Source organism: Gadus macrocephalus, chromosome 6 (genome assembly GCF_031168955.1).
Source record: "Gadus macrocephalus chromosome 6, ASM3116895v1".
Lineage (NCBI taxonomy): Eukaryota > Metazoa > Chordata > Actinopteri > Gadiformes > Gadidae > Gadus > Gadus macrocephalus.
This window is the reverse complement of record NC_082387.1, coordinates 21,273,076-21,300,073: the sequence shown is the minus strand read 5'-3', so window position 1 is coordinate 21,300,073 and position 26,998 is coordinate 21,273,076. Positions and strand designations below refer to the sequence as shown.

Below are 26,998 nucleotides of genomic sequence, written 5' to 3'. Positions count from 1 at the left end.
GCTGTTGTGGAGCCGGGGTAACTGAGTGTGTTTGCGGTGCAGAGAGCAGTGTGCAGTGGCAGTGGTCGGTCCGGGGCAACAGGCTCGAGCTGGGACCACTCACCCTGTCCCATGCCGGGAGGTACACCTGTCTGGCTAAGAACAGCGGGGGAGAGGCCAAGAAGGACTACACCCTCACCGTGCAAGGTAACACCCCTTAATCAGTTTATTGAGAAAAGAAAGTGTGTATGTCGGCCATTATCGAAAGATAACAAGTAGTTTCAGATGTGTCCCGTGGTGTTTAGGTTAACGAGAGCTCACATATGTAATGGCATTGTGAGAAAAAATGGGGATAAGAATCAAAATAGTTACACGACTTAGGCCTACCAAACACTAAAATAAAACCAACGGAAGCATAAATACAAGTCATTCCCTTCCTCGCTTTTGATTGATTCACGGCATCACATGGTCCTCGGTTAAGCCAATCAGAGACAGCAATTTAAGCATTTCATCAGAGATGGCACCTTTGCTGATTGAGTGTTAGCATTGGTTAACCCCTTAATGGACATCCCAACCAATTCAACTGTATTGCTCTCCGTCCCGCGGTGGTGGTGCCCCACCAGTCCAGCCAACCATCCTGGAGTCGGGCCAGTCCTCAGACCTGAGTGCCCCCCTGGGGGAGGAGCTGACCCTGGAGTGCAGAGCCACGGGGACCCCCACCCCGACCCTGAGCTGGCTGAAGAACGGAGCCACTCTGGAGGGCTCAGACTCCCAGCACATAGAGTGAGGCGTTCTTCTACTCCCTGTTTCCCATCCATTATCAGTCCTACCCGGAGGCATCCCTGTTCAGGAAGCCTAACCCCTTGCTGCTCCTTTAGGACACGTATCCAGCAGTGACGAGTAGTTGCTTCGGATAAAAAGCGTATGTAAATGCTGAATGAAAGGGTAAAACATGTTGAATGTGTTTACAGCGTGACCCCAGATGGCATCTTTTTGACCTTGCTGAGGCTTAGCAAGGAGGACTCTGGGACATACACCTGTCTGGCGGTCAGCCCTGCCGGCCAGGAGAGCAGACTGTACACCCTCTTCGTGCTCGGTAAGTTCTGCTGCATTTCTGATTTCAGTTCATGTTAATGGATACCACGGGATGTCATTCAGTTGATTTCTTATCGACCATCTTTTCATCAGTCTTCTCCGAAAAAATCGGAATCGATGTAGGTACAAAAACAAGGTTACGTAGATTTTGACATTTCTTTTGTAGCTAAAACAAAAAGATATTTTGTAACTACAAAAGTTACAAAAGATTGTAGCTCTAAAATCTTTTGTAGCTACAAATGAGTCAGTCAAAATAGATGTAGCTACAAAAACAAGCCCATGCTTTGATAGTTCTCTGCCAACTTGCTTCGGTTTAAAAGCTTACGCCAAATGACATGTCATGTCAATCCACTCCTCAAGCCCCGCCCACTATCTCCGGCGAGACGTCTGTCCCCAGAGAGGTGCAGGTGACGCAGGACAGCGCCGTGACGCTGGAGTGCCACGCTGTGGGCACCCCCCCGCCCCAGATCAGCTGGCTGAAGAACGGACACCCCCTGTTCCTCTCGGCCCGCACCCGCCTCCTCTCGGGAGACTCTGTCCTCAGGTCAGTTTATTGAGACGTTTCAGCAGACACGACCGAAGAGACAGCACACAGTCACATGGTTTACACAAAGGGAGCTAATTCGCCAGCATGAGTGGGTTGGTTAAGCCTTCCAAACCATTGGACAAGAACACAGTAAAAAGGTTTACAACCGACAAAGTTTCCGATTCCGATATATTCTCATTCTACTACTTCGTTATTGAATGATTTTTATCGTTGTGTTTGCATTGTTGCAAGGGAATCTGGCTGAAGAAGTCGTCGTCCAAAGCATTGCTGTTTGATATTTGGTTCCCGGTTCCTCTTGCGTTGTGCAGGATCTCTCCCGTGCTGCTCACCGATGCAGGCATGTACACCTGTGTGGCGCGCAGCCCAGCAGGGCTCGCAGAGCTCAGCTACAACGTCCAGGTCCAAGGTATTATCCCTCTGCCACACTGGACACCACACCAGCGCTTCCTCATTTAGGGGTCACAAGTGTAATGTGCTTCCATGATGTCAAATGTGCACATGTGCTTCTCATGTAATTAATGTCCACATAGCATATTGCTCCAAATCAAAAACTCTCATAGAGATGATCACCGACCACCGATGACCGCTAACCATTAACAGGCTTGCACCACGTTCTGTTCAATGTTAAAAGGCCCCTGTTTGACCAGCCGGTGTGAGAGTCATTAGCCATCGCAGGCCGTTTCAGAGTCTGCCCTGCACCATGTGACTTGGTGACATCACTGGTGGGAGAGGAGCTACATTGATGCTGGATAGATCAGCCTACCAGTCTCTACAGTCCCTTGGGTAGGCTGGTAGGCTGATCTACCCAGCATCCATCTGGGTGGACACTCCTACTTGTGATGTCACTAAATCAGGGCACATTATAAAACAGCTTTTCAAGGCTAATTTCACACCTAGTGATAAATTCGGTTTAACCCCCACCTCCCCGTGTGTCGGCCCCACAGCGCCCCCTGGTGTGGACCGTGTGGAGCCGGTGGAGCCCGTCACGGTGGTGCAGGGCTCCTTGGTGACCCTGACGTGCGAAGCGCGGGGCGTGCCCCCGCCCACCCTGACCTGGCTGAAGGACGGCCAGCCGCTGTCGCTGCACCGCAACCTGCTGCTGGACGGCCGGGAGACGCGGCTGCAGCTGCCCGACGTGGCCCCCTCCGACGGGGGGCTCTACAGCTGCGTGGCCAGCAACCAGGCGGGCAGCAGCACCAAGAGCTTCAACCTCACCGTGCTCGGTACAACTCACACCATAAAGCAATGCTGGACACGTCTGGGGCACTTCCTTCTGAATGAAGAGGCGGCTTAGCTCAGGAGGTAGAGCGGGTTTTCTCGTAACCGGAAGATTGCTGGTTCAATCCTTGGCCCTCCTAGCACCTCGAGTGTCCCTGAGCAAGACCCTTCACCCTAACTGCTCCTGGAAAGCAGCTTGTATCCTTGCATGATTGACTCCTCTTTCGGCGTGGGAATGTGTGGATTAAAGCGTCTGCTAAATGCCCTAAATGTAAATTAATGTCAAATTAATAGGATAAGATCAGTTGTGATGAGACAGCAAATTCAGGGGCCTCAACGGACAGTGACAATTAAACAGAGAATATAAGAATACAAATAAACATAAAAATATAGATTGTGACAACTAGAATACAATATCTACAATATATCCGTAAATGAAATAAACTAAGGTAAAACAACAGCTAAATTAAAATAGTCTTTGTATTGCTTAAAATGTATTGATATGTTCACCAGAATATGGTGCAGGCATGTGATTGGTGGATGGGGCTTGAAACTGTGTTGCACTCTGTTGCTTTTCCCCAGAGCCCCCGAAGATATCCAGCACGGGGTCCCCCAATGAGCTGACCCTGGCCGTAAACAGCCCCCTAGAGCTGGAGTGCACGGCCGTGGGGGTCCCCCCGCCCACCCTCAGCTGGCTCAAAGACGGACGTCCCATGGAGCGGCCGGAGGTGGTGACGGAGGAGGGACGCTTCGTCAAAATAAGCAAAGTGGAGGTAAGTGTAATGGAGGAAAATTAATGGTATGACTAGCATGCAAGTGTGCTATCATACTGTTACTTGCAACTACTGCAACTTTTACTTGTAGATTTAGATTTAGGGCATTTAGCAGACACTTTTATCCAAAGCGACTTACAATAAGTACATTTGTCAAAAAAAACGATATATCGCTGTCGCTGTACAGTAAGCATGTTCATAGAACCATGTGCCAAGGACTAACACAATCACCAGGTTAACCCATTCCCCGTAAACAACAAAGATAGATAAGTCCTATTTTTAAGTGCAAGGATGTACAACATACAATAAGTGTGTTTCAAACGTTCTATGCGTTACGTTCTAAAACTGGGTGGTGTTCTTCTTGCTTTGTTGAACTCTACAGTGAAACTCTTTCCCGGCAGCAGGCATAGAACTATCTTCCGGTTGTACCGCAGCTCAAGGGGATTGATGTGCTACTCTTTCAGGTGGAGGATGCGGGGCTGTACACCTGCTTGGCCAGCAGCCCGGCGGGAGAGGACGGACGGAACCACTGGGTCCGCGTCCAGGGTAATACATTGTGTTCCTCTTGGCCAAGAGCTCAAGCATATGACGAAAGAACCCTGATGTCCTCTAGTCGTTTACCTCAGCCCTAATTAATCACTTTTTCTCCCTTGTTTCTTTCTGGCTCAAGTTTAAATAGTTTTTCCATGCTGTAAAAGAAAGGCCCATATGGGTGTGTGTTGTGACCGAGGGCCTTTAGTCACATCTCCCTGTTCATTCAAAAATAGAGGTCTCATTGCTTGTATATTTTTAGAGTTGATACGGATGTTAACTCTACTTTTGAGGTGTTACATCAGGTGTTACAGCAGTACACGCAACAACAGAAAACAACAGAAAGAGCTCCATCTCATCTCATCTCATCTCATCTCATCTCATCTCATCTCATCTCATCTCATCTCATCTCATCTCATCTCTAATGCATCAAGCTGTCTCACGCTTGTGTGTCTCTCTTCCAGTGCCCCCGAGTCTCCTGGGCTCGGGTGAGGTGAGGACCGTGACGGTGGCCTCCAAGGGACACCTGACCCTGGAGTGTTTGGCTGACAGCGACCCCGCTCCTGAGATAGAGTGGTACAAGGATGACGTCAAACTGCAGGTAGAGAAGCTCGTCACAAAGGGTCATGGATCACAAAAAAAAAGGCACTAAAAATATAAAATAATGTGATGTCTTTCTTCTTCGGTCAGCTGGGCGGTCACATCCAGAAGCTGGCGGGGGGGCAGTACCTGGAGATCCAGGAGGTCCGACCCGAGGACAGTGGACATTACAGCTGCGTGGTCACCAACATGGCGGGCAGCACCAGCCTCTACTTCAGTGTGGAGATTCTCTGTCAGTCCATGTTATAACACATTATTAACAGTTTATACAGAGCTACATCGTGGAGAGTCTCTCTTAGTCTGGGTGACTGGACAACAGCAAATTAATAGAATACATGAAACATTTGTTTAGATTTACCCACTGTTATAATAGGTAATTTGGACCTACAATATGATGATACGATAGTTTATTATATACAACATCGTGATGCTATAGTTGTTTATATACTAAATGATGATATTATAGCTGTGTGTATACTACATGATGCCACTATAGTTGTGTATATACTACATGATGGTACTATAGTTGTGTATCTACAACATGATGCCACTATAGTTGTGTATATACTATATGATGGTAGCATAGATGTGTGTCAACAACCTGATGATACTCTAGTTGTGTGTCTACTATGTGATGGTACCATAGTTGTGCGTCAACAACCTGATGATACTATAGTTGTGTGTCTACTATGTGATGGTACCATAGTTGTGCGTCAACAACCTGATGATACTATAGTTGTGTGTCTACTATGTGATGGTACCATAGTTGTGTGTCAACAACCTGATGATACTCTAGTTGTGTGTCTACTATGTGATGGTACCATAGTTGTGCGTCAACAACCTGATGATACTATTGTTGTGTGTCTACTATGTGATGGTACCATAGTTGTGCGTCAACAACCTGATGATACTATAGTTGTGTGTCTACTATGTGATGGTACCATAGTTGTGCGTCAACAACCTGATGATACTCTAGTTGTGTGTCTACTATGTGATGGTACCATAGTTGTGCGTCAACAACCTGATGATACTATAGCTGTGTGTCTACTATGTGATGGTACCATAGTGGTGTGTATAAAGACATACGCTGATACTGACCTGGGTTTTCTCTGCATCCTCCCATCGCTCCAGTGCCCCCGGTGATCAAGGAGAGCAGCTCCCTGGTGACGGCCCACCAGGGCCAGGACGCGGTGCTGCCGTGTGAGGCCCTGGGCGACACCTCCCCCACCGTCACCTGGAGGAAGGACGGCTTCCCGCTGAGTCATGGCAGCAATAAGTATGTGCTCTGTTTTTGTTTGTGCAGACCGGGGCTCGTGTCAGACGGCTCAGTGTCAATCAACGTGTCAAATGTGGTCACATGGTTTGATTCAAGTAACCACGCCACCGTGTCCCATGTTTGGTCGTGTGCACAAGATTGGGTGTTATTGTGACTGATGAGGGATTATACTTACTGGGTGGGGATGGCTGAGAGGATCTTGGCGAGGCCTGCGGTCTGTGTTGAGGGTTGTGTCTGTGGTGTGTGTGTATACGGTTGTGTTTGTGGTTAAGGGATGTGTTTGTCCGTTGTGTGTTAAGGGTTGTGTTTGTCCGTTGTGTGTCCTGGGTTGTGTTTGTGCTGTGTGTTTAAGGTTGCGGTTGTGTTGCGTGTTCAGGGTTGTGTTTAGGCTGTGTTCTCACGGTTGTGTTAGTGTTGTGTGTTCACGGTTGTGCGTTGCGTGTTTAAGGTACCTGCTATCTGAGGGCTCCCTGCGTGTTCAGGACGTCCAGCTGAGGGACGCCGGGCGCTACTACTGTACCGTCTCCAACCAGGCGGGCTCGGACCACCGGGGGACGGACCTCCGCGTGTTCGGTGACTACCACTCCCGCTAATGAAGGGTTTTGGATATGATGTTGTGGTACTTGGAAATGATAAATTATAGAATTGTAGAACGTTGTTACCCTACTTTTGCATACCCACAAACGAGATGCCTATAAGACTCAAAACTGAGCTTGAGGGACCTCTGTATGCAGGGTATGTAGAGTCATGCTTCAACTGATCCATGACGGTGTCTGTGTGTGTTTGTGTGTGCGTATGTGTGTGTGTGTGTGTGTGTGTGTGTTTGTGTATGTGTGAATGTGAATGTGTGTGTGTGGGTCTCCTTTGGGTCAAATACAACAACTTAATGTAAACATAAACTACAAATGACACCTGAACAACACAGACTCAGTTACCAAACAAATCCGAGGCCGCTGCCTGCTGTCTGACCCGGTCGTGTGTGTCGTCGTCCCCCCCCCCCCCCCCCCTGCTCAGTGGGCCCCTCCATCATCCCCGGGCCCTTCAACGTGACCGTGACCACGGGCGTCAGAGCTGTGCTGAGCTGTGAGACCAAGGGGATACCTGCTCCCCAGGTCACCTGGAAGAGAAACGGCACCCCGCTAGACATCAACCAGCAGCCCGGGGCGTACAGGTGAGCTCCTTCACCCCGGCGGCCTGTGGCGGCGGCACGCCGTCCCGTGGCTCAGGGCGTCTGATGAACCCGTGTCTCTGTGGTCGGCTCCAGGTTGCTCTCCTCGGGCTCCCTTGTGGTGGCCTCCCCATCCAATGAGGACGAGGGCTACTTTGAGTGCACCGCCGTCAACGTGGTCGGAGAGGAGCGCAGGGTCATCGAGGTGCTCCTGCAGGGTAACGCTCCGATGACGACGCCACGCCATGACGTCACCTTGACGTCAAAGTGGAATCACCATCACGTGACCATGACCTCACCGTGACTCAGTGTGATTTGATCACAAGGGGTTTGTGATCGGATTGTGTTGATTTCTTGTCGTTCAGTTCCGCCGTCTATTGAAAACGATGTCACCGCGGTCACCGCTGTAAAGATGGCCGCTGTCTCGCTGCCTTGTCACGCACAGGGCCGGCCCGCGCCCGCCGTCATCTGGACCAGGGGCGGGGCCAAGTTGAGCCTGAGAGGGGGAGCGTACAGGATCCTGCCTACTGGTAGGATGTACTATGATCTATCATAACACCGAATAAAACACCTAACAATAGACATTTGACAAATAAAAGCTATTTCTCATATGCGATGAAGACATCATCTTCCTCATCATAGTGCTTTGTTTCCTGTATCTGCCATGTGACTTCTGTCTCCAGGTGTGCTTGAGATCTTGGCTGCGGTTCCGAGCCACGCGGGCCGGTACACCTGCTCGGCCCGCAACCCCGTCGGGGTGGCGCACAAGCATGTCACGCTCACCGTGCAAGGTAAGGCGGTCCACCTCTCTGGGTGTCAGTGAGGAACAATAGTGTCGGTCCGTTCCCTTGTTAACCATGTGAACGTGTATTGGTCATGATCAGAGCCTCCTGAGATCCGACCAATGGCAGAAGAGGTGCAGGTGGTTCTGCACCACGGAACCGTTCTCTCCTGTGAGGTCCACGGGTTCCCCAGGCCTTCCATCGTCTGGCAGAGAGAGGGAATAGCCATCTCGGCAGGTATGGACCGGGACCACGTCTACGTATGACCTTAACCATGCTCTAACCCCAAACACTGCACCCGACCCATGGATCGATGCACAGCAAGCCCTCCACCAGGCTACCCTAAGGACCTGAATCCAGCTCTCTTTCTACGACAGGACACAGACTGGCTGTGCTCTCCAACGGAGCACTCAAGTTTTCCAGAGTCACCCTGGGCGACGCAGGGACGTACCAGTGTCTGGCGCAGAATGAGGCTGGCACAGCCGTGGGCCAGACCAAACTAGTGCTTCAAGGTAAATAAACACTTGTTATTAATTGACCTGACTGGAGTGCCAGGAAACAAGTGTCTGGACCTACTTTAAACTCACTTTGTGAAGGAAAACACCTTTATGGTGATGAGGAAAATTTTAACAAATAAACAAAGATATATATTCAGAGTACCCCCTTCACCTGCACAAAAACATTTTTGGGAGAAAAAAGTCTCTTCCTGGAACAGACAAGATTTCGTCAACAAAGAGAAAGGAGAATGCGTGAGAATTCACGGATTCTCCCCCAACCATTTAAACTAGCTGAGGTTGAAAACTAATTATGTTTCATTTTGTTCCCCCTGCAGTGCTCTAAAGTACCCCCATTTGAGAACCACTGATGTAGATCACTGTCTCTCTCTAAACACTGAGCCCATGTGACTCCATGTCTGTTGCCCCTGTTGCCCCTCCAGTCCCGCCAGTGCTGAGCGTCCCCAGGGTGGAGTATGTGGCGGTGCTGGGCCGGGCGGTCAGCCTGGAGTGCGTGGCTGACGGGCAGCCCCAGCCGGAGGTCACATGGTACAAAGACCGGAGGCCCCTCCTGGACGGCACTCACGTACGCATCTTCGCCAACGGAACGCTGAGCATCAGCGCCACGCAGCGCAGTGACGCGGGCGTGTACACCTGCACGGCCAGGAACCTCGCCGGCCGTGCCGGCCACGACATGAGGCTAGGGATCCAGGGTCGGTCCGCTCGCTTACTTTATTTCTTTGTTTCTTTCTCTCTTTCTTTCTCCTGTTAGTTCTTTCTTCCTCTCTTTCTTTCTTTCTGTATTTATTCCGATCGTTCATTTGTTTGTTTGTTCATCCTCTCTTCCTTTCTTTCTTCCCTTGTTCGTGCGCTCTTCCTTTCTTCCTATCTTTCCTGATTTATTTCTCCCTCTTTCTTTCTTTCTTTCTTTCTTTCTTTCTTTCTTTCTTTCTTTCTTTCTTTCTTTCTTTCTTTCTTTCTTTCTTTCTTTCTTTCTTTCTTTCTTTCTTTCTTTCCTTGACAATGTCAATAACTATCTAACCAGCTGTCTTTCTGCCTTCAGTACCTCCTATGATTCTCGCCGGCCAATCAGAGCTGTCGGTGGTCCAGGGCTTCCAGGCCTTCCTGCCCTGCTCCGCCCAGGGGTCCCCCGAGCCCAGGGTCTCCTGGGAGAAAGACGGGGCCGCCGTGCCCAACCGTCCTGGCAAATTCACCGTCCTGCGATCGGGGGAGCTGATCATCGAGAGGGCGGAGGTCAGCGGTCACATTTGTTATAATACCCTGCAGACAGTAATTGTGTATTTACTTGTTAGTATTTAAAGAAACACCTTGTTCTCCTACAGCCAGGAGACGGAGGTGTGTTCACCTGTGTGGCAGCTAACTCTGCGGGTTCCGTCAGACAAGATGTCCGCCTGTCCGTCAACATGAGGCCCGTCTTCAAGGAGATGCCGGGTGACGTGACCCTCAACGTGGGTCAGAGTCTGGCCCTGTCCTGCCACGCACAGGGAACCCCCACGCCTGTCATCCACTGGACAGCCAACAACAGTCCCTACCCAGGTACAACACACATCCCACCGCGGCACACACACATGCTACTCCTAAAGCTAACCCTAGCCCTAACCCCAATAATGTGGCCCTATTCAACCTTCATCAAGAAACTACAAAACAAAACAACATATCCTTACGCTATTATCTGAGATAACAAGGTTGGTTTCAAATGTGACTAAAAACAAATACTTCACTGAGGAGACTAGACTTGACCAGAATATCAAGCAGTCATTCAATGCATCTGTAATCATAATACACCTTTTATGCAGCAGATGCACTAAATGCCTGACAAGAATAAAAGAAAAAACAGATAAAATAAAACACGATAATATGAACCACAGGTTCTTGGGGTTTACACATCTCCATATCTGTAAACTTGTAACCCTGCGATATTAAACAATATCCCCTAACGTGAGGTACTTGATGGTGCAGGGGCGACAGTGGACGAGTCGGGCCGGAGCTCCTTACTGGTGGAGAAGGTCAGCTCCGCCCACGCCGGGACCTACGTGTGCGTGGCGGAGAACAGCGTGGGCTCCATCCGGGCACTCTCATTCGTCCGCATCAGAGGTGAGTAGTGCTGTGTGATCAATCGAATTTTGATTGCGATTTAGATTTTAACGTCAAAAGATCTGATAAAAACAAATCTAATCGAATAGAGCAAGCTTTTTTGTTTTTTATAGGTATAGATATTTTATTCATTCAATTCAATGAATAGCTGCTCCCCCCGCGACCCGACCCCGGATAAGCGGACGAAAATTAGATGAGATGAGATTCAATGAATCTTATTGAATTTGCAGAACAGCTGGATACATATTTATCTATTATTATTTTTGATCTGAACATTTGCTATTTTAACATTTTGTGTATTTTTTTAAGGGGAAATTTCAAAGTTCTTAGTTCTAAGGTGTTTTTTTGGAGGGTTGGAGAGAAATGCCTCATATTTTCAAACTCAAAGTAATCGTTTGAATAATCATGATTTCAATCTTGACCGAAATAATCGTGATTATGATTTTCTTTCCATAATCTAGCAGCCCTAGAGGTGAGCCAAGGCCTTTCAGAGTCCAGAAGTTGTTATTTTTTTAACATAATTTGTAATATGAAGTTGAAGTTGAAGGCAAACTCGTTTGCCCCCAACCCTCCCCAACAGCTATTCATCACCGTTTACAATACTTAAGGAAAAGTGGAATCTCCAGGAACAAATTTACTTTGCACAAAACAAAAACCCTTTTTAAAGTAACTAGAAACAAAGTAAAGATCGTAACATCGTATATGATACAGTGTAATGATTCTAAAACATTTTGTAACTCTCGCACACACGTCTACATGTCTCTCTCAGCTGTGGTTTCTGTGTGTGTAACATTCACCACGATGGTGTCCCCCCCCCCAGAGCCCCCGGTGCTGAAGGGGGAGGCTCGCATGTCCCAGACGGCGGTGCAGGGCGACACGGCCATGCTTGACTGCCCCGTGCACGGGAACCCCCCCCCGGCCCTGCGCTGGCTCCGGGACGGCAGGCCGCTGCTGCTCCGCTCCCTCAGACTGACCACCTTCCACAACGGCTCCCTGGCCCTGCACAGCGTCACGGTGAGGCCCTGCATCACAGCAACACCGCCCCCTGCTCCACTTCAGGGGCCTCCAGTCCGAACGGTTGACGTTACTTTGAGGGCCTGATGGAGAAACGGTTTATTCCTCTTCTGCGCTCTTCAGGGTTATTAAAGAAAACAGATCAGAATTCATTGGGAGCGTCATTCCTGTTTTCAGCCAATGCGTAGGTGTTGGTGTGTGTGTGTGTTAGTGTGTGTGTGTGTGTGTGAATGTGTGTGTGTGGGTTTGTGAATATGTGTTTATGTGTTTCTATGAGAATGTTTGTGTGCGTTTGTGTGTATGTGTGCGTGTGCGTGTGCGTGTGTGTGTGTGTGTGTGTGTGTGTGTGTGTGTGTGTGTGACTGCCACGGCAAGCTGCCCTCCTCTCCACTCGCAGCTCCATCAGATGGGAGCCGTTCCAGCCCAGGGAGGGGTAGCGAGGGCTAACTGCACTAGCAGCCCGGTGAGGGAGATGTTCCAGCCTTCTGCCTCCCCTCTCTTTTTAACTCAATGATCTTGTTGAGTCTCTCAGGCGCTGCAGTAATCTGCGGATCCCGCGGATGAGACTAACACAGATGGATGACTTTTCTCCACTCAAACTCAATGACAATCGAACTGTAAAATTCACTTTTTCAATGACGCTACAGTTGCTGAGGCACAGACAAAGAATTGCGGTGTGGCTTTATCAGATGTCGGCTATTTAGCATAAAGATGCCCTAAAGGTGTTTGCAGGTGTAACAGAAATATGACTCCTTTCTTCATTCAAGGCCTTTTGGAGTAATTAACTATTTTTGTGTGTGTCTGTGTCTCTGTGTGTGTGTGTGTGTGTGTGTGTGTGTGTGTGTGTGTGTGTGTGTGTGTGTGTGTGTGTGTGTGTGTGTGTGTGTGTGTGTGTGGGGGGGGGGGGTTGCGCATGTGTGATGGGGCGTGTGCGTGTCTGTGTGTGTGTGTGTGCGTGCGTGTCCGCATGCATGTGCGTGTGTGTGTTGTTCCGCAGGCTGGAGATGCAGGGGAGTACCAGTGTGTGGCAGAGAGTGAAGCTGGGGTTGCTGAGAGAACCATAAGTCTTAAAGTTCAGGGTGAGTTCTGTGTTCTGGGACCAACTGGTTCAGATTTACGTGCTTTTTCCCCTCCTAGACGAAGACACACGTGCACGTGTGTGTGTGTGTCAGTCGACGGCTGGTATATGATGTCATTTGGTCTCTGAGTTAGTTTCCATGTAGATCTTGAAGCAATCTTCGTGTTTTCTCTTTTTTTTTCCTCTACTATTGTATCTACTTCATCTGAAACATTTCAAACTACCCCAGCCTTGCATTGTTTCAGTATTACATATTGCGGTTTGTAATTATGAAACACTCGGTCATCCCTCCGTCTGTCATGACACAGTCAACGGGGGCTTCTCCGGCTGGGAGGAGTGGGGGCCGTGCAGCAGCAGCTGTGGACAGGGCTTCCAGGAGCGAATCAGGTCATGCAACAACCCGGAGCCAGCCAATGGGGGCAGGTCATGTGACGGCTCCAGTGTGGATTCCAGGAAATGTCAGGCTGGGCTCTGCCCAGGTGGGACCTTGGTTCATATTGCTAACTTGTTTTTGCATTTTAATTATTTTAGTTCTGGAAAGTTGAAGAAAATAATAATAATGTGATCAAACAACCTAAAGGAATCATTGAACGAACAAACCAACAAAACAGTGGAACCCCACGGGGTCAACGCACCCTCACGTCATGATCAGTGAGTGTGTAGGTAGGCTGGCCTGCATGACCCTCCTAACCCTGATCCCCCTCTCTGGAAACAGGTGAGTCCCCCCGCAAGGCCCGAGGCAGCCTGATCGGCATGGTGAACGAGAGGGAGTTCGGGGTGGCCTTCCTGGAGGCCAACATCACGGACAACCAGGAACTGGGCACCAGCACGCTGAACGCCCACCTGGACAACATCCCCCCCAGCGTGGGTGAGTACAGAGCCAGGACCGAAGTTTCTGGCTTTGGTCTTCACGGTCCATAATCTACCTTCAGATAGACTCACAAATTATTATTTTGAATAGTAATGCTTCTAGGTTGGTCATTAACCTGTAGGCATGTTTACTGAATCCTATCTGCACCTTAGATTACCTGTTTGTCCATTCACTGTAAAGTCACACTGGATAACAGCGTGAATAGCTCATTTACAAGGATAAAACCACCCGTCCACACGATTATTCAGCTTTCTGATGAGAAAGAACAACTCAACGTCAGAAATCTACATCAAATGTTTGAAATATAAATTTCCCCTCATTTATTTTTCTTCTAGCTGAACAATAACTGGTTTCAATAGAAACAGCCGTACATTAATAATGATATAATGCATGCCATTTGGTGGCTGCGTCCCTCCAAGGCGCCTCACAGAACCACGAGTGCGTAGCATGTGTGGAGACGCCTGCTATACGATCGCTCATATGGCGTGACATCACACATGGGAGATGAAACCACGGGGAGGTGAAGCAAGGATCCCGGGACACCTCCGCCCTCGTAAACGCGCTGACCCTGTGACCCCTCTGTGATGGTGTGTCCCCAGGGCCGCTGCTGCGAGTGCTGGTGTCTGTCTTCACCCCCATCTACTGGAGTGCCGTGCTGCAGAGTGGAGCCGCCAGGAACGGCTTCTCCCTGACCCAGGGCCTCTTCAGACAGGAGTCCCAGCTGGAGTTTGAGTCCGGTGAGCGTCAGGGCAGCAGCAGCAGCACAGAGGGTCTGTGAGAGTCTGCTGTCTCCATGGTCCTGGTGGTCGTTAATGGAATCCACCCGGGACCGGTCTCTGAACTTTTAACAGGGTGTTGTCAGACGACTGCCCGACGTGGGATTGAAGAACCACATCACAAAATAAAAAAGACATTTTTTAATAACCGTAGCCCTTACATTATTAAAAATTGCCTGTCGATATGCAACTAGATCCTCTCTCGACACAAGTTTACTTTGGCTAAATAGATGAGTAAAATATATTCAAATAAAATAAGAAGATACTTAAATAAAAACAGGAATAACCTGTTGCTTCTGCAGTCCCTAAAACATCCAACAGAGGGCTTGTGTATACTATTCACCAATGGAAGCAGTGGTTTGCTCAGTTTTGCATATGATACCATGCAACGGTACCTTGACTGAGCCTCTCTGTTTACCTGTATGGATGTGTCTCTCCACCCCCCTAGGGGAGGTCCTGCGCCTCACCCACGTGGCCCGGGGCCTTGACTCCGAGGGCGTCCTGCTCATCGACATCGTGGTCAACGGCTTCTGCCCTCCCTCATTAGCCACCTCCCACCTGGCCCTGCAGGTCTGTCCACCTCATCACAACTCATTTTACATTGTACCTGCAACACCTAGGTCCTCTCAGTCAACTTTATGTAAATGTAAAAGTCTTACACTTTTTGATACAGATTAATTTTCAGATTAATCGTCACTTACTTTATTATTATCATTTGACTGTTTTTGATGTCGATGAATAAAGCCCCAGTATATCGATCTTTTAGCAACAGCAAAACACATTTTTGTATTTGTGTGTCCTCGTTTCTACTTCCTGCCCCCCTCCCCCCCCCTCTCCCTGACGACCAGGACTTCGACGAGTCATACGTGCAGACGGGCCGGGGCCAGCTGTACTCCTGGTCCTCCCAGCAGCAGCCCCACCAGAGGCCCGGCAGGGCCCCGCTGATGCTGCGCTGCAACCACACCATCCTCCACGAGGGCCCGGCTCAGCGCCAGGGGCCCCTGCTGCAGCTGCTCCGGGTCTCTGGCCTCAACAGCGTCTACAGCGTCTTCTCCCTGAGTCTGGACGTCAGCATCACCGCCAGCCTGATGCTACCAGGTGCTCCCCCCCCCGCCCCTCCCTCTCTCTCTCCCTCCCCCCTCCACCCTCCCTCCCCTGCCTCCGTCCCTCCCTCCTCCATCCCCCCTCCCTCCCCCTCCACCCTCCCTCCCCTGCCTCCGTCCCTCCCTCCTCCATCCCCCCTCCCTCCCCCTCCACCCTCCCTCCCCTGCCTCCGTCCCTCCCTCCTCCATCCCCCCCGCCCTCTCCATCCCCCCCGCCCTCTCCATCCCCCCCGCCCTCTCCCTCCCCCCTCCTCCTGCCCCCGCCCGCCTCCCTACCTCTCTCACCCTCCCCCCCCCCCCCTCCCTCCCTCCCTCCCTCTCCCCCGCGCCCCCTCCCTCCCTCTCCCCCGCCCACCCACCCTCCCTCCCACCCTCCCTCAGGGCGAGAGAGCTTGTCTAGAGTCCATCAAAAACAATTGACGCAATGAAATCGGGAAACAGACCGCATAACAAGAGGGTCCCTTTGTTATTTCATCTGATTGGTGCGAGGCACCCGTTGAAATCAGTTACCGCCCCGCCAGGACAGACTATACATATTATTCATTGAGTAACGCAGTTTTATGAGGAAACCTCTATCCCAGATGTCCTCGTAAAACGCACGGCTGCCGTATTTCATGCTGGGGATGCTGACCTACAGGGTTAGGGGTTCAACCACTCCCCCCTCACCCGTACCCCTAACCCTTACCCTCACCGCCTTTCAATCCCTGATCACACATCTCCTTTACAGACGGGGATGGAGAAGCATGTCCAAAGGGTTTCCTGGAGGACATGGCCTCCTTCTGCGCCGGTAGGTTCTTCTTCTTCTTCTTCTTCTTCTTCATGTTGTTTGGACCGACCTTCTGTCAGCCATTTATAGCGTTCTCTGACCCCCGCTAGATGAGGACGAGTGTGCTCTGGAATCGACCTGCTCCCACGCCTGCAACAACGTCATGGGGGGCTTCACCTGCAGCTGTCCCTCGGGTTTCACCATCTCCACGGAAACCAACAGCTGCCAAGGTCAGGTTAAGAGGCCGTCCGACCACTCCTGACTCATTTGTTAAGCCGTAATTCAATTCACTTGTTTATTAATTTACTCATTAATTCTGTCACTTGTTTATTAATTAACTTTTTCATTCATTCATTCACTCGTTTGTTCATTCATTCAGTTAATCATTCATTCATTGTTGTTTTTCTTTTAATTGATTCGAGTTACACTTTTCCTCAATTGCTTTGGCTCATATTTGGGTCATATCTCACACAAAACTTTGAACTCATACTTTGTGTACAATCTACACAATCAAAATGTGTAGATTGTAGCATCATAGTTGTTATATAGTTATATAGTTGTTGTTATAGTCAGGCTCCTATTCTTTCATCAACCCGCTATGTTGACGGTACTAGGATGTAATTTCTGTCTAGATAACTGAATCATTTTGTGTTTCAAACTAAATACTATTCAGAGACCAGTTTTCAACACAAGTTTTTATATGATACCTTGCACTCACATTTCCATGGAAATTGTTGCTGTGTTTTTATTAAAACAACTATCAAATAACACAGCCAACAGAAATCTTACAAAGCAAAATATAATTCTGAAAGACATCAATGAAACAAAAAAGAAAAATTATGCATAGCCTTGCACTGTTAAACTGGAGAGCTACGCTGACGTCTTAACATCACTGGATGGTGTTCAGAGGTTATTTGCCTGACCGTTTTTGACCGTGTTGATGTGGAAACAGTTAAATAATTGTTTTTGACATGTTTTGGAGAGCACCAAATTCTACTGAGAACCAACATAATGGGCCCTATCTTTCATCCAGCGCAATGACTTTCTACACCGACGCATGTACCGGCGCAAATGATACATGTTGCTATCTTACAGATTGATAAAGCAGTTGCGCAACTGACCGACAAATACCTGGTCTAAGTGCACTAGCGGATAGTGCTGTTGGTGTTGCTATTTTGACGTACCATGGCAGGTCGGAACTTCAAGATTTTTTCAATAGGGGCTGCATGAATGAACACTGTAGTAGGCTATGCCATGCGTTAGAATAATAATAATAACAATGATAAACTCAAGCAAAGTAGGCTATATCCCAGCCTTCCAAAACAAAATCTCGTTTTAGGGTAGGCCTGAATGATAAGGTTGGTTAAATTATTTGGGAAAGAACAGCTGATACAGCGGTAATAAGTTGTGTTTAAATCAATGCATCTGCGAACACCGTACAGCAAACACATATTTTCTTGACACAGACATCGTGTACAATCCCATAACTTTTAGGATTGATGAGTATTTGACCGTGAGAAAACATTGTTTTACTGCGAGTGAGCGTTAAAAAGAATGAATGAATGCAGGTGCGTGTGTGTACATCCATCTGTTTAAACACATGCAAACTAAACACCTAACGCATAATACAGTCCAAAGCAATGTACATTAACGGGGGGACACATGCATATTAGGAACACAAGCCGATAACGATAATGTATACAATGCTGGTAAGAAACGATGTGTGTTAGGTTTAGGGTTATCATATGTGTGTTAAGTTTTCTTTGCCGCAATTTACATGACGACTCAGTATTTCGGATGTTGTAGAAGAAAAAGCTATTCCATGTGTGAATTAGGCCATATTATTTGGCCATAAACTGAGCCATTTGAAGTTTGAAATTCATTTGTTCATGCATCTGTCTCATCAGAGACTGTAAACGCGCTGTCAAAATATCACCTTGTCAGGTTAAAATGCGCTCATGGCTCTTAAAGGGGATTGGAGATGGCACTCTCATTGGTTTATTGCACGTTACGCCCAAACCACACCTACAAATAATTAGGCTACTTCTGGGCAACCCTTTTTAGATTTGCGTCGGGTGCAAGAGTCATTTATCCGCCGGTATAATAGCAACAGCGGCAGAGCCCCGCCCACAAAGCTACTTCCGTTTGGCGCTCATTCAATTGGATTTGTACAAATTAACGACCATTGTACTTACTAATTTAAATCGACAAGCTAAAATATTGGCAATTTATTTAAATAATGACAAACTCTCATCTGTCCTGAACAATTCCCCATCATATTATGTTTTGAAAAATAGAATTTCATTTGAGGATTGGTCCAAAGCAATTGAGAAAAACTGTAAACCATTTGCAAAAATCATTCAGTCATTATTTACTTTATTTATCCGTCTTAAAATCTCTCACAGAGCCGTAGAAAAGCGGTGGCATTTACGAGAATAATGAATGCCCATTCCCGACGTCGCCCTCCCTGCTCCCAGGGAGCTCATTACAGCTGGCAGGGCGCTGCTCTTTCCAGGCCGGCTGCCCTGCATTTAGACGCTTTGCATGGTCCAACCTGGTGGTACTGCACTGCTGTGGTCGTTAAACAGGGATTATCATATTCCACATATAGATTATATCATAGATCAATTTATTACTATACAACAAAAAATGCATAGATAAATACAAGTATACATAGTGTGTAGTGTATAGTGGGGCGGTACCGTAGTAGCAGCGGTAGTAGTAGCAAAAAACAACTACAGCAGTTGTGTGTTGCCTTATTTTGCAGTTTGTCTTGGACATTCAGCTTCATAAGATGACCACAAAGCCAGACGTTTACTTTAATCCAATAAAGGGTTTCATTGCGCCACGACCTGCCAACCGACTGACAAACCCACCAACCCACCAACCGTCCAGTCAAACAACCCACTTACCAACCAACCAACCGGCCGACCAACCATCAAATGTCCAACCAACCAACGTCCAACTAACCAACCAACCAACCAACCAACCAACCACCCAACCGACCAGCCAACCGACCGACCGACCGACCCACCGACCAACCAACCGACCAACCAACCGACCAACCGACCACCGACCGACTGACCCACCGAATGACTGACCAACCGCCCGACAAACCAACAGACCAACCAACAGACCAACCAACCGACCCCCAAGCAATCTCACAGGGAGCCGTGGAGGAATACTTCAACGTCCCTGCTTGCCTTGTCTTGCAGACATCGACGAGTGCTCCCAGGGCTCCCACATGTGCCACTTCAACCAGCAGTGTGTGAACACTGTGGGCACTTACCGCTGCCAGGCCCGCTGCGGGGCGGGCTTCAAACCCAGCGCCGCCGGGAGCTCATGCGAAGGTAAGCTCTGCTCATATTCCAATGCCTGTATATGATCAGCGTTACTGATGGAGGGCGGGATGGGTTGGAGAAAGGTACTGGGTTTAGTTCCCAATGTCCGCAGTCTTACCTGTAGGCATCAATGAGCAAGATTCCCTCCCCCCTAAACCTGCCCAAAGATGCCTTGGACAAAAGCTTACTAGTAAATAATATGTAGTTAATAGGGATTATATTTGACTGAATAGAGTTAATTTTTTCCGCATAAATAAGGAGATAACAAACCATACAACATTCTGAATTGTTTTGCTGCCCTATCTTGATGTGTTTTCATGCTGGTGTTTCTCCAGATGTGGACGAGTGCCAGGAGTCCTCTGTGTCTCCGTGCCAGCACCAGTGTCTCAACACGCTGGGGTCCTACCGCTGCATCTGTCACCCTGGTTACCAGCTCTCTGGTCCCCGCTGCCTGGGTCAGCCCCTCCCCACTCGCACAGAGCACACACTACACAACACACAGGCTTGTATTGATGAGGGACTAAATGAACGTGCTGTGTAGACATCTGTACAAGCTGTCGTCAGGGTGCAGATGCGATGTGATAAACATAGAGAACAACACGTTTGCTTCCCATAAACGATATGTACTGCTTCCAGTTGCGTGGATGGACATTGTTGCTCCAGAGGCCAATTTCCACCAGAATCGTCACAGTAGCATCACGGCAGCGAAGCGGCTGTGTTCCGTACTGCAATCCCCACTAGAAGTGGTCCGGACACGTTTCGTCTGATGGCTCAAGACGTGCATAATTATAATAGGCATCATTCATCATATATATACATCAATATTATAACTCATTAAATACGGTATTATTTCGAGATGTCATGGCAATGTCGCAGTCCGCTCGCGACACTGGATTTGGGATTAGAGAATAGACAAGGCATCGACGCAGACTTCATTTCTTCTTTGCCACTGATTAGCTATTGATACCATAGAAAGACTGTATAATATTACAATACCCTGTGAATTGCATAGGGGTCGATGTGAGATCATGAATATTCATGAGCAAATGCAAACTTATTGGCTGTAGAAATGTTCTGAGACACAGCTGCGAACCGGCAACCTTCAAAGGTAGAAGAGGCAAGTATCGTAAACGAAGTGCCCGTTAGGGGACAGTTCCGTGCCGTGCCGCGACCGTATCCAATGGAATAGCCTATCTTGACTATAATGGTTTATATTATTTTCGGCGACCGTTTTACTGCCGTGACGCTTCCGTGACGGTTCTGGTGGAAAATTGGCCTTCACATGCAGTAACCGTGTGCCTATGCTGCAGACGTCAACGAGTGCATGAGGAGCGTGTGTCCGGCTCACCAGCAGTGCCGCAACACGGAAGGAGGATACCAGTGTTTTGACAGCTGCCCAGCTGGCATGACCAAGACAGACAATGGAGCCTGTGTTGGTGGGTGACTTTCTCTGTCGCTCTCTTTCGCTCCCTTTCGCTCTCTGTCGCTCTCTCTCTGTCTGTCGGTCTGTCTTTCTGTCTCTTTCAAATTGAGGATTTATTTTCACAGGTTAGATTTGTGTGTGTGTGTGTGTGTGTTTAAAAAATAAGAAGTTCTAAGTGATGTTGAATGTTGTTTTGAATGAATCATTATTGCAAACGTTTCAGATGTGGACGAATGCCAGGACGGGAGTCACATGTGCCGCTACAGCCAGATCTGCCAGAACACGGTGGGGGGGTACGGCTGTGTGTGCCCCCGAGGGTATCGCTCGCAGGGAGTAGGCCTACCATGTCTAGGTAGGTGTATTCAAAAGTACCTCCGCGTCCACAGGTGTCCTGTCTTGTGTAGAGTTATTGCAACCAATCACAAGCCATGTCAGAATCTGGCTTTTTATGACATCACCTGTGGTTTGGACGAGTGTCCAAACCAGATGCTCAATGATCAGAACGGATGGCCTATCAGGTACCACACGTGTTAGTACAACTGATTTGTGATTGGACAAACTGATTGCTGATTGGACAAACTGATGATGATTGGAGAAACTGGTCGGCCCCAGAATGAATCCATCCTACCTGTCCCAGTACATCTGGATGGCCATTCCCACATATGATGTCAGAGCTTCCCCTTATTGGCTCGTTCACCGGGCCCCTGGTGGTATCTAAGTCTTTGTCCCCGGTCTGGTCCTCAGACGTCGACGAGTGCCTTCAGACTCCCGGCCCGTGCGCCCACCACTGCCGGAACGTGCCCGGGAGCTTCCGCTGCACGTGCCCCCCCGGCACGGCGCTGCTGGGCGACGGGCGTTCCTGTGCCGGCCTGGAGCGCGGCCACACCTTCTCCAACGGCTCCCGCGTCCGGGCCCGGCTCCGCCCCCAGCTGGTGTCCACCCTGGGCCGACCCGTCCTCACCCGCACCCACGGGGTGTCGCCCGTCCTCTCCCGCACCCACGGGGTGTCACGCATCACCAGGCAGAGCTGCCCCGCGGGCTACGCCAACAAGGACGGCTCGTGTGTGGGTAAGTGGGTCTGCTGACAGGCCGAGCGAGAGCCTCTGTCACACAGGCACAGACCAGCAGGAACATGTCCTTATCATACATCAAATGCCTTTAAACACCAGCCATCGGGCGCCCTGGTAGCTCACCGGGTAGAGTGCGTACCATTTAAGGCTCAGTCCTGATCGCAACAACCCAGGTTCAATTCCTGCCCTAGGTGCTTTGCTGCCTGTTCCCCCCTCTATCTTCCAAACCTTCCTGTCTTTCTCACTGTTTCATAAAGCTTAAAAAAACTAAATATTAAAAATAAAAACACCAGCAATCTACAAGGAAGTATACTAGGGTCTACCCATGGTTCCATTACCTGGGCTGTTTACCCCAGAAAGGTTGTGCCACTATGGTCGTTGGAAGACAGCCAAATACTGGCATTAAGCTCTTCAATAGTAAACCCTGTACTATCCTCGCACTGTTCTCCGTTGCGCAGTGGGGGAGGCGACGGAAGTTTCTCAGAGTCAAGTGTTTGTTTTCAGTTGAGGGTTTGTAGCTATTGGCCACCGATGAATTTATCCAAGTCGAGCTAACAGCATGATTGCAAAAATACGAAACAGATGTTCACGGTTTACGCTTGGGACGCAACCTTTGAGATCTGTATCCATTTCTGCGGCAGGTAAGTGAAGCCAGCAGCTCATATCCAAATGTTTTGCTCACCTGTTTGGGTTGCCGTGCCTCTTTACAGATGTGGACGAATGTGTTTTGAGGAAACCATGCCAACACGATTGCCGAAACACTATTGGCAGTTTCCAGTGTCTCTGTCCCCATGGTTACCAGCTCCTAGCCAACGGCAGGAGCTGTAAAGGTAACAACTCACTGTCTGGTAAAAAACAACAAAAAAAAAACTGATTGTATCATAATACATGCTCACTTCGATAAGGACATCAGACTCTGTGTATGTCAGCACACTCAAACCGGGGCTGTGTTCGCAGACATCAACGAGTGTGCCATGGACAGAATCCAGTGTGGCCCCAATCAGATGTGCTTCAACACCCGGGGGGGCTACCAATGCCTGGACACCCCCTGTCCAGCCACCTACCAGAGAGGAGGAAGCCCCGGGTAGGACCACGTGTTACAATGCATTCTGTTTATTCTCTTTTGGTGGTGGTGGTGTTGATGGCGGTGATGATGGCGGTACTGATGATGGTGGTACTAGTGATAGGGGTGGCGCTGGTGGTGGTGGTGATGTTGGTGTTGGTGGTGCTGGTACTGGTGGTGGTGCCGTTGCTGGTGCTGTTGGTGGTGCCTGTACTGGTGGTGGTGCTAGTGGTGGTGTGTTGGTTGGTGGTGATGCTGGTACTGTTGGTGGTTGTGGTGGCACTGGTGGTGGCGATGCTGGTGGTGGTGCTGATGGTACTGGTGGTGCGACTGGTGGTGTGTTGGTGACGTTCTCCCCCCCCCCTCTCACAGGACGTGCTACAGGCCGTGTTCGCTGGACTGCGCCCCGGGCGGCGCCCCCCTGCTGCTGCAGTACAAGCTGCTGACGCTGCCGCTGGGCATCCCGGCCAACCACAACGTGGTGCGTCTCTCCGCCTTCTCCGAGTCCGGGGTGCTGCAGGAGCGCACCTCCTTCTCGGTGCAGGAGCAGGAGGGGGAGGCGGGGCTCAGTGGACAGGTGTTTGGCATCAGGGACGAGGAGGGGCGGGGCATCATCTTCACGCTGAGGGCGGTGGACAGCCCCGGGCTGGTGCGGCTCAAGGTGCAGGCCACCACTCTGTCCGAGCAGGGTGGGGTCACCTACCAGAGCATGTTCATCATCTACATCTCCGTGTCCAGGTACCCTTACTGAGCGCTAGAGCTCTGCCTGAACTGACTCTGCCCCCTGTTGGCCACCAGGGGGGTTACAGCGGCCTGAGAGTGTTGGTGGGAGGCGGCAGACTACAGAAGGACCGCACCATTCCGTCAAACCCAATGCCTCGGTGCTCCCTGGTTCATTTTTAGAAATAAATGCTACAAATATTCTGACAGAGAATTTGTCAATGCAAGATTTGGTTCAATTTATTTATTCAAAAAGGGGTTGAAAATCTCCGCTGAGATTTATGAGCTCCAGATGGATTCATTTTCAAAGATGCAATATAAAATGTAATTCATTTTTTTTAACATTTGTTACTAATTATGTTCTTTCAAACATTTGGTAAAATGTTTATTTGCAGGATGTTAAATATATTTTTAAGTACATAATTAACCACAACCCTGGGGTTACAAAAAGGAATAAAAAACCTTCATTATAAATTTGAAAAGGCACACTTTTTACAATATATGTGCAGCATACGTGTTTACCTCGAGTATGTTAATTTATTTAATGAATATAGGATTTTCTTTTGTCCAATCAATTCCCATCAAATTTAAATTAATTAAATTGTACTGTCAAAGATTTGACACCACTGTAATACCATCTCAACCGAGGCCTGGAGCTATGGATATTAACAAAACATAACATGTGTGGAAATGTTATTTTTTCATATCTTATTTTTTATTCATAGTTTTTATATAATGTCAACTTGTCGAGAAAAAAAAGGGGGGGGGGGTTTCTTTGTGTGACTTTCTATTGAAGCGATTTTGGCTCCAGCCAATCAACGATCATGTCTCTATGGTGCTTTAGGAAGAAAAGAGACAGGATTATGTCTGAGTGTATGCATCACGGCAGAGAGTCAGAGTTGATTTGCACTTATCTGTCTCAAGTGTGATATGACAGCAGACGTACGCCCCCTGGGGAGACAGAACACATTCAACAGAATCTCAAGTGATACGGAGAGAGAATGCCTTTCATTTGGTCCATATGAAAACACACTTCAGTTCTCTGAAAATGGATGTAATGTTTGTATCTTACCAGAAATAAAAAAACGATAAACACACGTGTTCTGCTGCTTATTATGGGACCATCGTTCCATGTTACCCTGGGGTGACCTGTTGATTTAACCTCATGGGTTATATTCTGATCTACAGTGATGTTCTTTCGGTTTAATGGGACATTAAACCCAAAATAAATGTGTTGATACCAGAGAACTCAAACACATCAGGAAGATAGGCCTTCCACGGACTGATGTCTTCTGCTGAAGGCATTCTTTCCTTTCTGTATAAAGCACAGATAAGGCATATTCAAATGTATACAGGCATTTATGATGGATTCCCTATTGCACTTATCAGTACAATAGTGCAGTAGTAATTAATAATGTTGAGGAAAGTAATTATATCGATATGATTGTGCTTTACACGGAAACTGTAAGCGTCCCTCTTTAGATGTGATATGATACAAACATGGGCAATGCCCCCATTCTTAAGTACACTTTATCCTGACCTACATCTAATTATCCTGACCTACATCTAATTATCCTGACCTACATCTAAAGATGGCAATAAGCAGGTATCGTTCTGTGGAGGCAGCCCTTTAATTTGAAAAATAAACACAGAATAATCAAATCAGCTCTTAATAAGTCTTGTCATGTTTTATGTACACGCAGCTTATTACTTGTCAGACTCTTCGGTAGAGGGTCATTAACTTGCACATGCCTGCACAGCTCAGCAGGAACATGCAGTCCGTATCGCACATTAAACACATTAAAACACCAGCCATCTACAGGCAAGTACACCAGGGTCTGCACACAGTACCATTACCTGAGCTGTACCCCAGGAAGATTGTGCCGCTATGGCAGTTTGAAGACTGCCATATACTGGCATTAAGCTCTTCAATAGTAAGCCTTATCCTGTCCTCTCACTGTCACAACTGCACTAACATCTTAGCTCGCTCTCTCTCTCTCTCTCTCTCTCTCTCTCTCTCTCTCTCTCTCTCTCTCTCTCTCTCTCTCTCTCTCTCTCTCTCTCTCTCTCTCTCTCTCTCTCTCTCTCTCTCTCTCTCTCTCTCTCTCTCTCTCTCTCTCTCTCTCTCTCTCTCTCTCTCTCTCTCTCTCTCTCTCTCTCTCTCTCTCTCTCTCTAGAGCCCATAGCTCTCTCTCTCTCTCTCTCTAGAGCCCATAGCTCATATGAGGATTTCCTGCCCTGTTTGAAGCCCCTGTAGTACCTGCCAAACAGGTCAGCGATGCATGAAGATTTGTAGCTAATGCCCCTCCATGAAGAAAAAAAACGATTATATATTACATTTAATTTCAGTGAGGTGATTAAAGGTGAAATTAAATATTCTATCCTTCAATTTGCAGTTATAACTGCTTTCAGATCATCTTTTCTTTCACAGGGTATACAGCCAACCAGGCCTCAACATGCGATGCTTGACAGTTTTCTTTGTTGAGTGTTCTCCTGTTGGTTACTGAATGCGTGACATGAGCTGAACAAGTAGACTTTAACTACGACTAGAATAAAAAGTATAACTAGGTTTCACATTTAACATTATCCATCATAATCTAAATCCTCATCGTTTTCTTTGTTGAGTGTTCTCCTGTTGGTTACTGAATGCGTGACATGACCTGAACACGTAGACTTTAACTACAACTAGAATAAAAAGTACAACTAGGGTTCACATTTAACATTATTCATCATAATTTAAATCCTCATCTAAACCATCACAACGCAATCCCTGATGAAGACTGGTGTTTGGAATGAAGATGGAGACTCGTGAGCAAGACCTGTGAACCAGAAAGCTGTACAGAATATTCACAGTCCCTCAAAGACGGAGATGATGTCATCATCATGAGGCTTTTCGATTGGTCTGTTGCGAGGTATGGTCGATAGAGGGGAGTTATTGGAGACAGAGGGGAGGACAGGCAGCAAAGGACCACGGGCAGGATCCGAGCGGAGCGCCCCTCACTGTCCTTTACCTTTCAGGGATTGACATGTATTAACACATTTTGTCTTACAATTGTAAGAGAGTTGTTTTATGGTAAAGGGGCAATACTTGAAAGACCAATTGACACAATAACAACAATTTACGGGAACATACCAACATTTCATTTAGATAGCATGGGGCCGGCCGGCGGGTTGTTGCAGCGCAATTGAGGCCAT

General features: G+C 48.3%; 1 protein-coding gene across 1 annotated transcript in view; it reads left to right on the top strand.

Annotated features, from left to right (window-relative positions):
• The window catches only part of hmcn2 (hemicentin 2), a 62,061-nt gene extending 37,161 nt beyond the window's left edge, over window positions 1-24,900 (top strand). Inside the window, 39 exon segments of the mRNA XM_060054970.1 lie at window positions 43-186; window positions 603-762; window positions 951-1,075; window positions 1,435-1,618; window positions 1,930-2,027; window positions 2,566-2,844; window positions 3,422-3,612; window positions 4,077-4,158; window positions 4,608-4,744; window positions 4,834-4,975; window positions 5,875-6,019; window positions 6,468-6,592; window positions 7,034-7,190; window positions 7,284-7,405; window positions 7,553-7,717; window positions 7,871-7,978; window positions 8,072-8,206; window positions 8,347-8,481; window positions 8,907-9,176; window positions 9,527-9,717; window positions 9,807-10,020; window positions 10,444-10,578; window positions 11,399-11,592; window positions 12,590-12,671; window positions 12,979-13,149; window positions 13,386-13,538; window positions 14,141-14,278; window positions 14,766-14,887; window positions 15,166-15,415; window positions 16,148-16,207; window positions 16,297-16,416; window positions 19,402-19,536; window positions 19,863-19,982; window positions 20,838-20,963; window positions 21,174-21,302; window positions 21,695-22,018; window positions 22,731-22,850; window positions 22,978-23,104; window positions 23,456-24,900. Coding sequence (XP_059910953.1) covers window positions 43-186; window positions 603-762; window positions 951-1,075; window positions 1,435-1,618; window positions 1,930-2,027; window positions 2,566-2,844; window positions 3,422-3,612; window positions 4,077-4,158; window positions 4,608-4,744; window positions 4,834-4,975; window positions 5,875-6,019; window positions 6,468-6,592; window positions 7,034-7,190; window positions 7,284-7,405; window positions 7,553-7,717; window positions 7,871-7,978; window positions 8,072-8,206; window positions 8,347-8,481; window positions 8,907-9,176; window positions 9,527-9,717; window positions 9,807-10,020; window positions 10,444-10,578; window positions 11,399-11,592; window positions 12,590-12,671; window positions 12,979-13,149; window positions 13,386-13,538; window positions 14,141-14,278; window positions 14,766-14,887; window positions 15,166-15,415; window positions 16,148-16,207; window positions 16,297-16,416; window positions 19,402-19,536; window positions 19,863-19,982; window positions 20,838-20,963; window positions 21,174-21,302; window positions 21,695-22,018; window positions 22,731-22,850; window positions 22,978-23,104; window positions 23,456-23,834 — 6,194 coding nt within the window. The 3' untranslated portion in view covers window positions 23,835-24,900.
• The last annotated feature ends 2,098 nt before the right edge of the window (window positions 24,901-26,998 follow it).